The 16,153-nt window shown below is 41.3% G+C and overlaps 2 protein-coding genes and 1 long non-coding RNA gene across 7 annotated transcripts in view; 1 reads left to right on the top strand and 2 right to left on the bottom strand.

Moving 5' to 3' along the window:
- The window catches only part of LOC120573135, a 563,511-nt gene that overhangs the window by 164,958 nt on the left and 382,400 nt on the right, over positions 1-16,153 (top strand). The gene's annotated exons all lie outside the window — the stretch shown is intronic.
- Positions 1-16,153, bottom strand: part of LOC120573092 (myosin heavy chain, fast skeletal muscle-like) — a 697,218-nt gene that overhangs the window by 332,404 nt on the left and 348,661 nt on the right. The window lies entirely within an intron of this gene.
- The window catches only part of col4a6 (collagen, type IV, alpha 6), a 173,085-nt gene that overhangs the window by 51,691 nt on the left and 105,241 nt on the right, over positions 1-16,153 (bottom strand). For all 5 annotated transcript variants that reach the window (XM_039822537.1, XM_039822536.1, XM_039822538.1 and 2 more), the window contains exons 4-9: positions 5,836-5,970; positions 4,913-4,957; positions 4,139-4,258; positions 3,940-3,999; positions 1,377-1,412; positions 1,193-1,255 (exon numbers count right to left, since the gene is read on the bottom strand). In XM_039822537.1, coding sequence (XP_039678471.1) covers positions 1,193-1,255; positions 1,377-1,412; positions 3,940-3,999; positions 4,139-4,258; positions 4,913-4,957; positions 5,836-5,970 — 459 coding nt within the window. The remainder of the gene's footprint in view (positions 1-1,192; positions 1,256-1,376; positions 1,413-3,939; positions 4,000-4,138; positions 4,259-4,912; positions 4,958-5,835; positions 5,971-16,153) is intronic.

The raw sequence follows: 16,153 nt of genomic DNA, 5'->3' as shown, positions 1-16,153 counted from the left end.
TATACCGTCAATCATAACTTAAAAAGTAGTGTAACTAATAATGTAATAACACTTAATAATTGAATAGAAATTACTTTCTTTATTCTTAAACATTTTGAGGAAACAAACAAGCTAAACTCCTTTAAGTTAAATACCTATTACAGTAGGATTTAATCTGAAACCTTTATGAGTTCATGTAATAATTAAGCATTTTGTCATATCTTAAACTGGTTCTGTGGCATTTTTAACACAAATTCTGTAAGATATTTCCTCATTCCTCGGGCAGGTTTTGAAACGATCCTTCAGTTTTTACATCCGTGGCTACAAACCCATCATTCAGAGTGCAAACAAAGGAACATTTGATGTTTACAACATATATCATCCCGGTGACATTTAAACTCTCTGCTCTTATAACGCTGCAATATATTTCTTCTCCTGTCTATGCACCACCTGTCAATACTTTGTATATCACATTGCACTTTTCTGCTTTTTTGCACTTCTGGTTGGACGCAAACTGCATTTCATTGTCTTTGTACTTGTACTCTGCACAATGACAATAACGTTGAATCTAATCTAATTTTATCTAATCTAATATAATGTGTCACTGAATGTGATAATAAGAGTAGGGGTGTAAGAAAAAAATCGATACACTTGAGTATCGCGATATTCTATTTGGCAATACTGTATCGATTTTTCAATATGTTTTTAAACTTTCAAAAATATTCATGTAAGACAGTGGTTCACATTTATGTTGTGTTTAAACCCCCTACTGCTAGATGGCTACGCTGAGACGCACCACTAGTGTCCTTGCCTAACAGTGCCTAACAGTGCAGTGCCTGACTTTTTGCTAGAAGCTAACAATGTAGCTATGGCTGAACTTTGGCTTACTTTAGCATATCAAAATTAGCTCACTAAGAACCTGTGAACCACAATCCCAAACTGGCAGTTTGATTTTCTGTGTACTGAATTGTTTACCTAAAGTAAACTTCTTTGACTTTTATGAACATCATGTCTTTTTTTCAAAAATTTGTTTTTCTAAAATTATACTTTAAAAAAATCCCAATCCCATCGACTTACGCACAGTATCGCAATATATTGCAATATATTGATTCGTAACCCATGTATCATGATACATATTGTATCGCCAAATTCTTGCCAATACACAACCCTAATTAAGAGGCAGGGAGAGAAACAGATGAATGAGTTTACGTACAGAGAATCCCTCCGGCCCTCTCGGACCGGTGAAACCAGGTGGACCATCAGGACCTCTGATACCCTGCAGAGGAAAAAACACACACAACGCTGCGTTCAATGTGCAACATTTCACAGTGCGCAGGTATGTTGTTTTCTAGTAAAGATTATTTATCGTTGCATAGGAAGCAGAAAAAGAGTCTTACAGGTAAACCGTCCACTCCTGGTAAACCTGGTATACTCTAAAATACAAAAAAAAACACATAATTAATAAGCACAATCCCAGTGTTTTCCCTGGGTTTGTGGAAGAATTAGGTGCAAATATTTCGCGGGTGGTTTTAGGGGTTCCCCCCTCAAGATAATGTTACGTTTTAAAATAAAAAAATAAATAAAATGCAATTTCAGATCAGTGTTTCTCAACAGGGGTGGTATAGCCGTTCAGAGGATGACGGGGGGCGCTGGAAGCAATATTGTGGAAAGGGGGGCGTTGAGGTGCCTTTGGGGGGCGTTTGTTTTAAGGCGAGTTTACACCAACGGTTCACAGCAATACGAGTTTACTACTTGCAAAAAAACAGTGGTGTGCAACATTAAAACCTGCCAGTTTACGCCACTGCGACTGTACGAGACAGTGGATCGTAACTCTTCTTCTCTTCTGTGTTTCTTTAGGCTTTGTGTGGTGCAGCTCCGTACCGTACTCCGCACCTTCTATAAACTCCGTACTGCAGTGTTATGAATTGGTCTTGTCGTGAACTTTACAGTCTATGTGAACATTCAATGATATGATTTTTTGATGATTTTTGATAACAACAGTAACAACAATAATAGGACTAATGACAACAATAATAATTAACATAACAATAAAAGGACCTAATCATTAATATTCAGGGCAATTAGCCTACATCTTATTTGATGGAGGGGCGGTAAGAGACCTGGATAGTGGATAGGGGTGTGCTGGTCCCAAAAAAGTTGAGAATCACTGTCTTTGACCATTATAATCACCATATCTGTGTCTAAAATGTGGGAAAAGCTAGAGCAGATAATAATAAATAACTTAAAGCTTAAAGACTTAAAGACAAAACTTGCTAAAAAAGTTCACTGAGGACAAACTACAACCATTCTGAGAAAAGTGACATTCATTCGGCTTAGGTGCTGCCCTAAACGGCTCGGGTGCTACACCTAAACCTTATAATGGCAGAGAAAACCCTGCAAACCTCTTAATTTCATTTTTTAATGAATTGACATTTGAATATTTTTTTTTTACCTACCTTTTTCGACATTTTGGATCTTTGTAAATTTTAGATTTCTATCCAGATTTTTTTTCAGATAAAAATTTTGGACTATTTGTGCACAGATGCAAAGTTTCATGGGAGTCGCACTCTTGACTACTTTGTTATTTGCTTATTCAACTTGACTGTACTGTTGCTGTAGCACCACCTGGTGGCCAAATCCAACACTCCAGGCTGACTCGGCTGACACGTGCATGCACCATTTCAACTTAGTTTCCAGCTGTACAATGATTAATGCAATTATGATGACAGAAAAATAATCAAAAAAACTATTCTTAATACTTTTTTGGGCTCATCTAAATGTTAAAATCTTAAAATCCTTGAATCACAGACCAAATCCACACCAAATACTAGTCACTTTCCATCAGATTTAATTCAATCTGTCAAGTTTTTTTGAAATATCCTAAAAACTAAACAGAGAGACAAACTACTGATCTGAAAACATAGCTTCCTTGATAACAAAAACAAACATGTTTTTAATATAGGATGTTCCAACTCTCAAAAGCCAAGAAAAGAGACAAAATATCAAAACCACACTTTGATAATAAAGCCAAGAAAAAGCCCTAAATCCATAAGCTTGTATTTGGACAACACTAAGAGCCCGTATGAAAACAAAAAAGAAGAAGCTCAAACTACTTTGATTTGAAACATTGAACCGATAGAAATGATCAGCCAGTGCCTAGATTGGTTTGCTTATTGCCGTTTCCTGGAGTTATCTTCAAGTGCTTCATATCCTTAAAATCAGTACAACCTATGCTCCAAGGTTAAGTAAGTCAATAAACCGTAGTAATTAAAGCCATAGTGCGTATTTTCTGTCGCCCCCATGAGGAATTCTAAGTAATGACAACAACACTGTCGGCGCGTCCACATGATACAAGCCTTCTGTGATCGCGCAGCTTCTTGTCGGTTATTGGTTGGAACGCTGGAACACTGTTTGTTATGTTTGGTGGCGCAGGTTGGCACAGTTGGTTTTTGTGGAGCCTGGGCTGTCTACAGAGCCCGCAATTTTTTACAGTGTCTTCAGGGGACAGGCAGCTGGCGGATAGTGAGGAGATGTTTGCTGTATGTGACAAAAAAGGTTGTAGCCTAAAAAACGCGTGACATCGCTTAGAGCACCTTTAATTAGCTTTGTAGCAACTCATTAGGCAATGGCTTGAATGTAATGGACGTTCATTAATATCACAAAGTTACGCACTAAAGCTTTAACGCAAGTATTGAAATTGTGTCATGAAATTAAAAACAATACAAAAATCTGACATGTTTTCATCAAATTTTACTAAATGAAGACACAAAACATTGAGCCAAAAATTTCAAAATTTGTATGAGCAGAGTGTAAAGGCTTTAGATAGTTTCATCTGCAATGGAAATGGAAGAAGTGGAAACGCGACTGGCTTTAACTTTATCGACACAGCACTTAAAACACAACATGCTCTTCAGGGAAAGACAGGAAACAAAAGAAGAAGAGGAAAGTGCGAGACCTTACCGTGATGCCGTTTGAGATGAATCGAGGCTCTCCTTTCTGACCCTTTGGCCCGCTAGGCCCCTGTTAGAGCAAAGAACACCATCAGTATTAATCTACATCCCAAGCAGTGACAATCAACTGTATTTTCTCTAAATAATTGCATTCAAACATCCACAAAAGATATAGAGGAATCGAAAGGGGAATGGAGGTTTGTCCTCACAGAAATTCCAGGGAATCCAAGTTCTCCAGTCCCGAAGCCGGGATCTCCAGGTTCCCCTCTAGTCCCGTTACATCCGTCCAGTCCTGGTGGTCCTCTGCTCCCGCCCTGACCCGGGTGACCCTATAGACAGACAGAGAGGAAGGGGTACTGCTCAGGAACTTCTTTTTTTTATTATAATGTGAACTTTTGTTGTCTTGAGATACAAAACAACTGCAGCTGAAAATTCCCATTTCCAAATTTGATTTATTCAATGGGATGAACCTTAAATATTCAACTTGAAACCAAAAAGAAAGTCTACATTTTGTGTGTAGATCTTGGATTTTACATATTCAACTTAAAGTTGAATGTGGAGTCTGCAATTCTACTCCAAAAACACTTTCCGTCAAATGTTTCTGTTTGTGATGCGCGTGTCGACCTTGTACTGTAAAATGGGAACAAAGCTCAACATAAAATTATTTTACAACAGTGTGATGCTACTTGTAATGAATTTGTACCCATTAAAATTCCATTGTTCAGTCGAAACATCAAATATAAAGGCGGTTAGGGTTTACTTTCAGTGGAAAACACCCCTAAATGTCCTCATGCGATGCATTAAATTGAATGTAATCACTTCTCAAATAAATAATATCTGCCTATTGGTTGTTCGTGACTTTAGACTGCTTCAGATAGGATATGAACATATAAAAACTATGACAATAACTACAGGATGATCAAGGATATATGTCTAAGTGTATGAATGCATATTGTGTGTATTTGTGTTTCTGGTTTACTTACAGGTACTCCGTCATTTCCCTGGAACCCTGGCACTCCCATAGGTCCCTGTATGAGTAAATAATAATCATTTTAAACAGCAATACCTGGTGGTGAAAACATGTTATTGTTGCAGACGGTTCTGATTGATATCGTTTGGATGAGTTGTACATTTAGCTTTGGTCATGAAATACATCCATCCATCTATACTTAGCTCTGGGGAGCGTATTCCCCAGGAGTCCTTATGTTTACTCGCCTCGCGGTTTTCCTTGGATTGTGGTGGCAACTGGATCGTGGTTGCAGCTGCTGCCGTGGTGGTCCTACTCTACGCCCTGCTACGCCCTGCACTGCTACTACTGTTATTTCTAGTCATAGTTCTATTTTGAAGAAGGGGGGGGGTCTTTGTAAATTATAGAGTGTGGTCTAGACCTACTCTATCTGTAAAGTGTCCTGAGATAACTCCTGTTGTGATTTGACACTATAAATAAAATAAAATTGAATTGAATCTTCATCCGCTTATTTGGGGTCAAGTGCGCGGGGGGCAGCAGCTCCAGCAGGGGACCCCAAACTTCCCTTTCCCGAGCCACATCCCTGAGGTGTTCCCAGGACTGGGTGGAGCTATAAACTCTCCACCCAGTCCTGGGTCTTCCCCCGAGGCCCCCTGCCAGCCGGACGTACCTTCCATCGCAAAGGAGCAGCGACTCTACTCCGAGGTCCTCACGGATGACTGAGCTTCTCACCCTATCTCTAAGGGAGACGGACGCCAGACACCCTTCTGAGAAAGCCCATTTTGACTAAGGCTTTGGCTACACTGCACGCGTAATGTATGCGGACCGTTCGCGAAATGGATCTTTTAATTAGTGACACCTGCACCAAACACACGGCGTACGATTGTGTAACTTCACAGGCTTACTTAAATCATTACTGTTAAGATCTATTACACCCACCTTGTCTCCTTTGGGGCCAGATGGTCCTTTTAGGCCAACATGGCCCTTCTCTCCTTTAGGCCCTGTAGGCCCTGGGCCCCCACGTGGCCCCTCTGGTCCGCTCTGACCGACTTCACCGAGAGCCCCTGGACGACCCTGAAAGAAGAAAAGAGAGGAAAGTGGTCACTTTTAAAGCCAAGAAGTAAGAACAGAAAGCTCACGAATACTGAACCTTCAAACAGCAGGTGTCTGTGAGGTTCCTTTTTTCCTTCTATGTATGTCTAATATGAAGTGCAGTCAGGACTCATCAAACAGTATGTTCAGAAAAATTGGGATAAAATCAAGTGTCCAAAGAAAGTCGTCTTTTATTTAAATAGTCAAAACATCTAAAAGTCTTTGTATGACATGAAACAACCTCTCTTCTTCAAGCCTCGATTCGGATAAAGAAAACTAACTTTATTTTAAACCCCTTGTTTCGCATTAATAGTATGTATTGTAAGTATATGTATGTATATGTAAGTATTAATGTATTTAGTTTTTATTGTGTCTTGATAAGGTCATAAGTACGTTTCAAAGAAGTGATTTAAAGCCTCCCAATAGTGAAGATGTGATAAGCAGGGCCTCACGGAATCTGCGGACACCGAATTTTCCGCAGATTTGCTGCAGATTTTCCACAAGTCAGATATAAACAAATTAAAATAAAACTCAGAATGTAAACACATCTCCACTCCAAGCAGATAAACAGTACGCTAAATTTTGCATAATTTCATTCTGGATCATCGGTGAAAACTGTGAAAAAATCCACAGATTCCACATGGGTCTGGTGAGAAGTAAGCAATCTATGACCCGAATGAGCCTGTTCTTTGCCCCATTATCATATTTGTCTGACGTCTGAGCGAACACAGTGTCTCAACACCATAAACATCCTCTATACAAACGCTATCATCCACCCGAAGAGGGTGGAGGGAGACAACAAATTGCTGGGGAAGCCATTTTGCCTCTGTGTTGTGGATTTGACGGGTGAGTTTACACAAGACGGGTACAAGTCAGGGCGGAAAGCGCAGCTGTGCCTCACAGTCCTAAATCTGAGAGGGATGGTCAAGTGCTTTATGTGGGCATGCAGCTGCATGTGCTCTCAGATGGTGGTCTGGAAGGAAAAACTGCTACTGTGGATTAATATTTGGCTTAAAAACCAATCACATTTATGATATGTATATGATATGAATGTGCTTGTGCTGCAGTTGACAGACTGCATTATCATTTTTAACCACATGACGGCAGTGAGGGGGAAAAAAAAGAAACCCCATTAACCGGTTGAAGAATTAACAAGCCAAAGGAATAACAGGGGAGAGAGAGAGAGGAGACAGATGAAGGGAGGCGAGAGGGACAGATGTCTGGGTTCAGGTCAAAGGAAAGTCAGAGGATTTCATTTCGATTTTTTTTTTTTTAACTCTTTCATTAGCATGCAAACAGGGAATTTCCTTTACTTTGGGTTTAGTGAATAGACCATTGCACATTGTTGTGAACATAAACATTCATAATGGCCCAAGTTGATTTCCTGTTGCAGTGTTTGTGAAGTACATCAACTGACAGGAAGTTAATAAGGGGCCAGGCTGTTGAAAAGGTCTTATTCAGTGTATATATATATATATATATATATATATATATATATATATATATATATATATATATATATAAAAATTGGAATATGTGTAGTTAATACCAAAGCTATCAACTGCAACACAAATGAATTTGCTCATCAATTCATTCATAAAGACGACACGCAATTACATTAACTGGGGGAAGTAAACCAGTGCTGCAGAAACATATTTAACATTTATGAGACATTTATAGAAACATTTATAGAGCTGAGATGCACGTGTGTGTGTGTGTGTGTGTGTGTGTGTGTGTGTGTGTGTGTGTGTGTGTGTGTGTGTGTGTGTGTGCGTTGACTCCCCTATTCCTTTGCCCTTAACCTAATTTAGCTTCGCACTTAAAACACAAGGTACAGTATAAAGGAGTAAAAAAAAAAAACATATGCACACACAATTACATTCACACACTGCAGACTTAACAATTCATAGCACACAAACGCACGCACGCGCACGCACGCACGCACGCACTGTGTGTGTGTAGGTGAGTTCAGGTGGCCTCGGGGCCAGGCAGGTAACAGTAATGACAGGGCTGCGTCAGGTAAAGGCAGCCTGCCGGAGCTGTCTGGCTCGCACTCACACCTGGTTTCACCCGGGGCGGGGGGAAATATGCAGGGGTCCCACCAGGGAGCCACTTTCTCTCACGCCTCGCCTTCCTTCCATCCATCTCATCCTCCATCACTCTTTCTTGTCAACCGCATCACCTTTAGTGGGCATCTTTTAGCTAGTTTCCACGCGGGACATGGTCATCGCTCCGTGTCGCTCCGTCATTCCGCCTCCCACTTCCTTCTGTCGGCTTCTAACCCGTCAGCGCGCCAGCTGCACGCACATTAAACTGCCAGCCTGCTCCTCCTGCAACCTGCAACCTGCTCATGTCTCCCTGTGTTTACGCAACGCCTCCAGAAAAAGATGTACTTTGGAGGGTTTTGGGGGTCATTTTGTATAATTATCACAGGGGTCACTTTCAAAGACTCGGCTGACAGTCTGGTGTTACGTGAAAGGTGAGAGGTGAAGTGTGAGTTAAGGCGAAACGACGGCAGTGGTGGAAGACATATTCAGATCCTATACTTAAGTAAAAGTACTAATACCACACTTTAAAAATGCTCTGTTACAAGTAAAAGTCCTGCAGTGAATGTGTTACTTATATTCTGAATAATATCCTTATACCCAATCTAGTTAACACTAGAATATGGTAATAGTCCAACTTCTTTACATCTGGTTTGCACGAATTATACCAATAAAGTGCTTTGCTTTTCATTTATTGATTTATTTTTTATTACACATGGAGACACATTTTTATCAGAGATCAGTCTATCTCTGTGCCAGCGTCTCCCGACACAGTCTCCCCACACACACCCTTGCCAGTTGGCATCCCCGCCTGTTTACATGCCAGCCCGGCGGGTCTCCGCCCGGCTCTTCCAGACCTTCCATCCTCATCACCTTCCAGCAGACTGGTCAGTTTGTAGGCCCAAATCCCCTCCAGCACAAAGGGCACAATGGAGCCTATTCTGGGCCTAAGCTCTCTGGACTTACTGCTCCCATCTGGCCGACCTCACTTCCTGATAGAGGAGAGTGCTTGGACAGACAGATTCTATCCGCCATGCGTGTGAAAAACCAGTCAGTGTGTGTGTGTGTGTGTGTGTTTTGTCCACCAACGCACGCGCATACAAACACGAACACACACCCTCGGGCCCTCGGAGGATTTATCGGGACGCATTGTTTTGAGCAGCGAGTGTGCCAGGGGGAAGATTTTAGCTGTCACACTGCATGCTCACTCGGGGACGGTGATGGGAGCAACGTGGAAGGGAGGCTGGCAAATGTTGGGTCTTTGGGTGCAAGTTTAATCAGCGGGGTCAGTTTGATAACCTAATTACAGATCGAGCCACATGACTCGGCAGAACCTCAAACGCCCTCGAACAGAAAGGCAGAGCGACGGCTACAACGATGCGCTCGAAGGACGGGACTTCACGTTTGATGCTGTTAAAGATGAAACAACTGAAAACACTAACTACAAAGTCAGCTCCCACACTCGTCCGCACGCACGCGCGCACGCGCACGCACACACACGCACACACACACACACACACACACACACACACACACACACACACACACAGAGGGAAATCCTGTTGGGAATGTTTAGGTTGTGTTGTCTTTTTTTCCTCCTATCCCCATCAGCGATTAGACCGCAAACCCAAACACCTTCGTTCATCTCAGACGTGTTTGTCCTGCCCAGGATGAGTGATTGTACACCAACAAAAGACGGGGTGGACAGAGAGAGAAGTCTGCGTTATCTCAGCATGCTGGCATTTAACATGGAATTTCTCAGATACGTGGCGAGTAGGCCTATAGAGATAACAGACTGGGAGCAGTAGGATGCGATCACACCTGCATTGTATTTTGTTTAATATTTAACTTCACGGCTGTTTAACTTCAGGTTGTAGATACAAGTCTCAAAAAATAGCTCTTTTATTGGACAGAGTTGTCATTCTGCAAGATTCAGTGAGAATTCGGCAAATCCTTTTCAGATTTTCACCTCATTTACTACATAAAGAAACAGCTGAATTTGGGCATGGTTCCATGTTTATGAGCGTTATTCTTCCGCCAAGGAGGTTATGTTTTTGGTTCTGTCTGTCAGCAGAATTACAGAAAAACTACCGGCCCGATTTCCATGAAACTTGGTGGAAGGTTGTAGCATTGGCCGAGGAAGAACTTTTCAAAACGTGGGAGTGCCCTTTTAGTTGTTTTATTTTGTTATGCTCCATTTACTTCATGTCTATCAGATTAAAATTTGTCTCCTTATACCCATGTTTTTCTATCTTTTCCTGGACTTAAATCTTACCTTTCGAGCCTCTCATCTGCCAGAGTTTGACCTGTCCATATACGAAAAACACCACACCAGGTGTTCAATAAAGTGCTCCAAACATCCGAAGCCATTTCAGAGTTTCCCTCCATTTCCTAGAGCACTTGCTTCCGACCTCAATCAACCATGCAGACTTACATGAAGCATCACGTTTGTTACTGTCTGTCATCGTTTCAGTCAATAAGCCATAAAAACCTGTTATGTGTTGTTAGGTTGAAAAAGATCAAGAGAATCCAATTAAAAACTTTGAAACCAACACTATTAATTGATGTAAATTGACTTCATAGACGTTTTGCTGCTCTAAACACTGTTTTTGGAAGCTTGTGGGAAATTAATTCCCTAGACAAACAGGAGGGTTTTCACTTGGTTAACATTGAACAGAAGAGCTGAGTACTTAGCATTCAAACTAAAGTGTAAAACACACCGGTTGTGACATATAGTGTTTAGTCACTGCAGTGATTGATTATTTGCGTTCATTTCCAGGCAAAAATGACAAACATTCACGGAAATGTCAAGCGAATTTTAAGCGAACCTTTAAAGGGAAATGCAGCCTATGCACGTTTCCATCAACTGGAACACATGGCTGTAATCCGCCAGCAAACGGAGTAGAAGAAGTAGAGGTTGCTAACCGGAAACAACACAAATTGCCTTGGACATCTAACCCGTCTATGAGTGGAGAGAGTGGGTGCGTCCCATAGCCTTTAAATCGCATCCCCACTCCTCCTTTGGGCGGAGTTAAGCGTTCATTATACTTGCCATTCCTGACCTGTCGCGCGTCGTCATGGGAGCGCCGTAACTATTTATACTCGCGCGTGGTGGTCGCAACTGAGGAAAGGCTACCGACTTTGCTATTTCTATGGACTAGAAGAAGAAGAAAAAGGTAAACAATGGCAGAACTGGCAGCAGCAGCATTGACGTCAATGTGAACAGTGGCTAAGATGATATTGGAGTCAATGGATGACGAAGAACAGCTGCTTTTGAGCCTGCTTGCAGAGAAACGAAAGAGAAGAAAAAGTAGGTGGAAAGTTCGTCCTTTGAATAACGCCAGACATAAATATGGTGAGTTCAATATCCTCATGAAACAAATGAGGATGATAGATGAAGAGAAGCACTTTGAATACTGACCTACTTCTTCCGATCAAGCCTTTCATTCATGATAAAAGAACTCATCTTAACCTAGTAAGTTTACAAGAGAGACTTGCAGTCACTCTGAGAGTCCTGGCATCCGGTACCAGTCAGAATGCAGTTGCATATTGGCGCACTTGCTCGGAAAGCTTGCCCTCGAACTCGTCCATGCTTCCTAATTCCGCTTTGTCGTGCGCCGCTGACAAAAATAGAGTGGTGCATGGCCTCCAGCGAGATCTACGTCATTATGACATCACATTGTCGCGCGACAGGTCAGGAACGGTGACTGTAAAGAGGCCTCTAGCAACTCCTTCAGCTGCATTGCTTCCGGGAAGACTGCTCTTGTGTATCCTCGCCTATAGCTCCTCGGTGATCCCTCCTCGGTCCTCAGGGGCAGGAATAAGAGCTTTGAGACGGCCTTCATCGTTCATCGGTTCAGCCGAGGACCGAGGAGTCTAGGAGCTATTAAATAAGGGGCATGAGATGGAGCTATTGTCTCCAGGAATTTTTGTTCAACTGGGCAAGTTTTAACTGTTCTTCTACGTGTAAATGAAAACACGGTTGGACAGTTAGTTGGAACAAACAAGCAACTTGAATACCTCAGCTCGGTGTCTGGGAGTCTTAGTGTCTCGCTATTTTCTAACATTTAATATAAAAGAACGGATGATTGACCAACTGTAATCGGAAGATTAATAGATTATGTAAGTAATCTTTAGATGCAGGATTCGGATGAAATCGCTTTTACTATGTCGGTTGTTGCATGGGCAAAATATATTTGAACCCATTTCCTGTCGAACTCTCATTAAAAACAGAGACAACCACTCGCTGGGTCTTCTCTTCAGACTCCCTCAGACTGATTCCCACCGCTCCTCTGCACCCCTGACTCTGAGTGATGGACACCATTAAACAAACAACCGGTTCTCTCCTTTCATCCAGGTGCTTTCCCCTCCAATAAAAACCCCATTAGCGGTCAGCAGGCCCCCGCTGCCCCACGCGATGATGCCATAAAGTTGTTCTTAGCTGTCGGGACAAGAAATGAGCAACGAGGAGGAAACTCAAGTGCAAAAATAACTGCTGTGACACTCTTGCTTTGTTGTTTTTTTAATTTGTCTTTTTGCTGTTTTAATGCAAGACATTATGTGCCTTAACAAGTGAACCAAAGGTGTTTGTTCCCTCCAACAAGTAAGCAAAATTTCCCTTGAAAAACGACGAGCTTTGAGTAAAGCCATAAACATAAAACACTGGATTTTTACTCCCAAGTCTTAAAAACTTGAACTAATTGGTGTACTTGGGGCTGGAACGAAAAAAGAATGTTCCCCGAGGTGACGACAACCTCTGAGTGCAAACAGCACATGTAATTGGCATGTATGGCTCGTTTAAACTTTTAGAAATTAAACGTACAGCTGTGACTGTTGAGGTAATGCGGATAAAGATGTTTGTAACGGCTTCAATTACTACTCTCAACTATGAGCTGTGTGGCTCTCTGGGGGGGATTACACTAAGGTAAATGAAGATATGAGTTGTAAGAATCTCATTCGTTTTCTCGGTGATGCTGCAACATCTACACTAGACTGCAGCTGGTAGTAATAAACTAAAGTGAAATGATGGATACAAAAGGTCCTTTTACAGTTTATTTCCAAACCAGGCACTTCATTAGTTAAAAAGGGAGAGCAGCAGGGGGAGTTAAGAGAGAGAGAGTGATGGAAGAAGCGTCACATATGGAGCAGGAAGAGCAAAAAACTGCGAGTGATGGATGTATCACTTTATATCATTACGGCTATGTTCACACTTGGCGTCTTTTTTTTTTTTTTTAACTTCCAGCGACTGTTTTACGTTATAATCCTGTGGAGTAAACCATGTTTTCAAAAAAGTCCTGACGTCTCTCTCTCTTTCTTTATCTAGTTTACTCCACCACTTTGTTTTATCTAACGTTAGCACCGCTCCACATAGCGTTCTAGCTAGGATACTGTAGCAGTAGCTCCTGTTATACCAACAAAAGACGCTCTTGGCTGCTTTTTGGTTAAAAAAATGCTGCCAGCTTCTTCTTTTTTTTACTACAAAAGCGCCCTAGTCAACTTTTTCTTGTCAAGAAAGACGCAAAGTGTGAACATAGCCTTAGAACAAAACGCAGCATGTCGATGTGCAGACAAACTTAAGCTTCCCCGACCAAGAATATATGTGTAACCACATGCAAAAAGCGGCGGTGGATTTTAAAACACAGCGCTTTAAAACCAGGGAGCCGAGTTCGCCTCCAGGGGAAAACAAAAGACTTTCACCCAGGAAACCACGTGTTCGTTTCCCGGGAGTGTTTTCATCCGAAACCACAATCTTTTCCCTAAACCTAATTAGTGGTTTTGTCGCCGCATAATGCTCACTTTTTGTCGCCTAAACTCAATTGCCACAAACCCCGAAAGGACCGTCATATCGCGGTCTTTTCCTTAATTCATAGTAATTACTTGGCTGGTATTCCAATTGTTACAAAGCTACAAATCGCCTACCGAACTCCATCTTTTGCACTTTAATTTTTGGTACATTTTCATTATATGTTCTGCTTCTTGTTATTATTGTTATAAAAAAACATGTAAAGGGGTGTTTCAAAAGCATGCAAAGTCAACTTTTGCTACATATTCGAGAAATTAACAGCTGGAATTTTGTGCAGTCTGTAGCCGAGTTTCGATCCAAATTTGGTGCATATTCGGAACAAATGCAAATTACAGCATGTTTCCATCCACTACTGTTACGTGAAAATTAGGAGTTTGCAGCATAAACAGCTGGCGGCGGTAATTCTCCAGTCGGGGAGCCCTTAAACTCTTGCAGAAGAAAAGGGCGAAGATTAATAATTAACAGCGCGCCAGTCAAACTCAAACGATAAAAAAAAAAAACAGGTGACTTTGCCTCAATTCCCATCGCCTACAGTACAGAGCCAACACAAGTCTACTGATGAGTTTTAATAAAGTGTTGGCATAGAAATGGCAATTTTTTTTTAGAGTTGCGACTATGAGAAGTAAGTCCATTCTGCTGATCGACCTCAGCCTGCGAACGTTGACCGACAAAGTCCCATCTGGGTCCAGCAGTTTACACGCAAACACTGATGTCTGTTGACAGCAGAGACAGCCCAGGAATGTGGAAGATGGCAAACAAAAACATGTTTCCGATTTGATTCTTCGGGGGGACATGTGGGGAGTGAACTGCCTGGGTCTGTGTCAGCTTCACCTCTCTTTGTTTATAACGGGGGTAAGAGTCACGTTTTCCCGTCTGCGTGAAAAAGGGACTGAAGTGTGTGTGAAGACGAGCTGAATCCAGCTGTGTTTAGTTAGGTAGGGGTTGAGACTCCTGCAGACTTTGTTAATGTACAGATTTTTTGTATCAGTGTGTTTGTGTGTGTGTGTGTGTGTGAGTGTCTGTGTGTGTCTGCTTTAGCAGCGTGGGACTCTTCTCCTTCTACTTATCTCCTCTTTCTGCTCCTTCAAAACAAGAGTCCAGAGATAGAACACTAACTCCTGTCTGATACAATCTGACGCCCAACCCCATCCTGCAGGTGAGGCCCCAGGCTCCGGATCAAAAGCAGTAAAAAGTGACATCTTCCCGTATACACTTTTAATTGTGTTTATATTTAAATGAACCGGCACATATGACATTCAAAATATACCACACACAAAAACATAATTGCACATCCTAAAGAGCAAGGCGAGACGACCGCTGAAAAGAAATGTCATAAATGATAGTTTTGATTTGTGTGTGTGTGTGTGTGTGTGTGTGTGTGTGTGTGTGTGTGTGTGTGTGTGTGTGTGTAAATGTCATAAATAACTGTGCTGTCATCATCGCATCGAATTACAAGAGCCTATAAAATCAGTAATAACCAGTTTTGTACATTCCTGCACGTGTTTGCCCTTTGTGTGTGTGTGTGTGTGTGCAATAGATCACCCAGAAGGTGTCTAATTCCTGAGAAGACAGAACCCACTGACACCTTCCCTCTGGCATTTTTCCACCGTATTAACTTCATTTCTATATTCTCATGCTTTCATTTTGTTTGAACTGTGTGGCTAGGACTGCAATTAAGATTAGATGAATGAAGAGCGTCATCTAAATGCCCAAAACAAAGCAGAAAACAAAATTCTGTAACATTCTGCCACACTTCAAAGTAAAAGTACTTCAAAACGTCACTTTACAAAACACGTTTGAAGTCATTTAATATTTGTTTTGTATTAATAATCCTACTCAATGTTTATCTTTTAGATATAATGTACTCAAAGGGGTCTTGCACCTTGCTATTACTCCTCGTGTATAACATCATCTTGGTGTTTTAAACTGTGATGTTTATTTTTATGATTATTAAACTGTTACAAAAAATTTAAAGATTTTTGTGTCTAGATACATTTCTGATGAGAACATCTTTGAAAGCCGTTAAACATCTTAAAATCCCAGAATGACATAATTGAAGTTTGTCCACTCACTAGCTCTTTATGTAGCTTTCAATCGCCTCTAACAGTCTTCTTCAGGAGATGAACTGGTTAAGACTGGTTTGGTCAAACTGCTGTTTCCAAAGTCAATAATAAATGTTATTTTAATTGAAAAATACACTAACTGACTAAATATAACCAAAACACATATAAACAAAACAGCAGCTGGCTGTTTTAAATACATGTTTCATTCCTACAATCAACTTTCTGAGAAAATAGCTGCACAAGATGATAACTCT

The sequence above is a fragment of the Perca fluviatilis genome, chromosome 14 (genome assembly GCF_010015445.1).
Source record: "Perca fluviatilis chromosome 14, GENO_Pfluv_1.0, whole genome shotgun sequence".
Lineage (NCBI taxonomy): Eukaryota > Metazoa > Chordata > Actinopteri > Perciformes > Percidae > Perca > Perca fluviatilis.
Note: the sequence above shows the minus strand (reverse complement) of the source record. Positions and strands in the feature narration are given on the sequence as shown.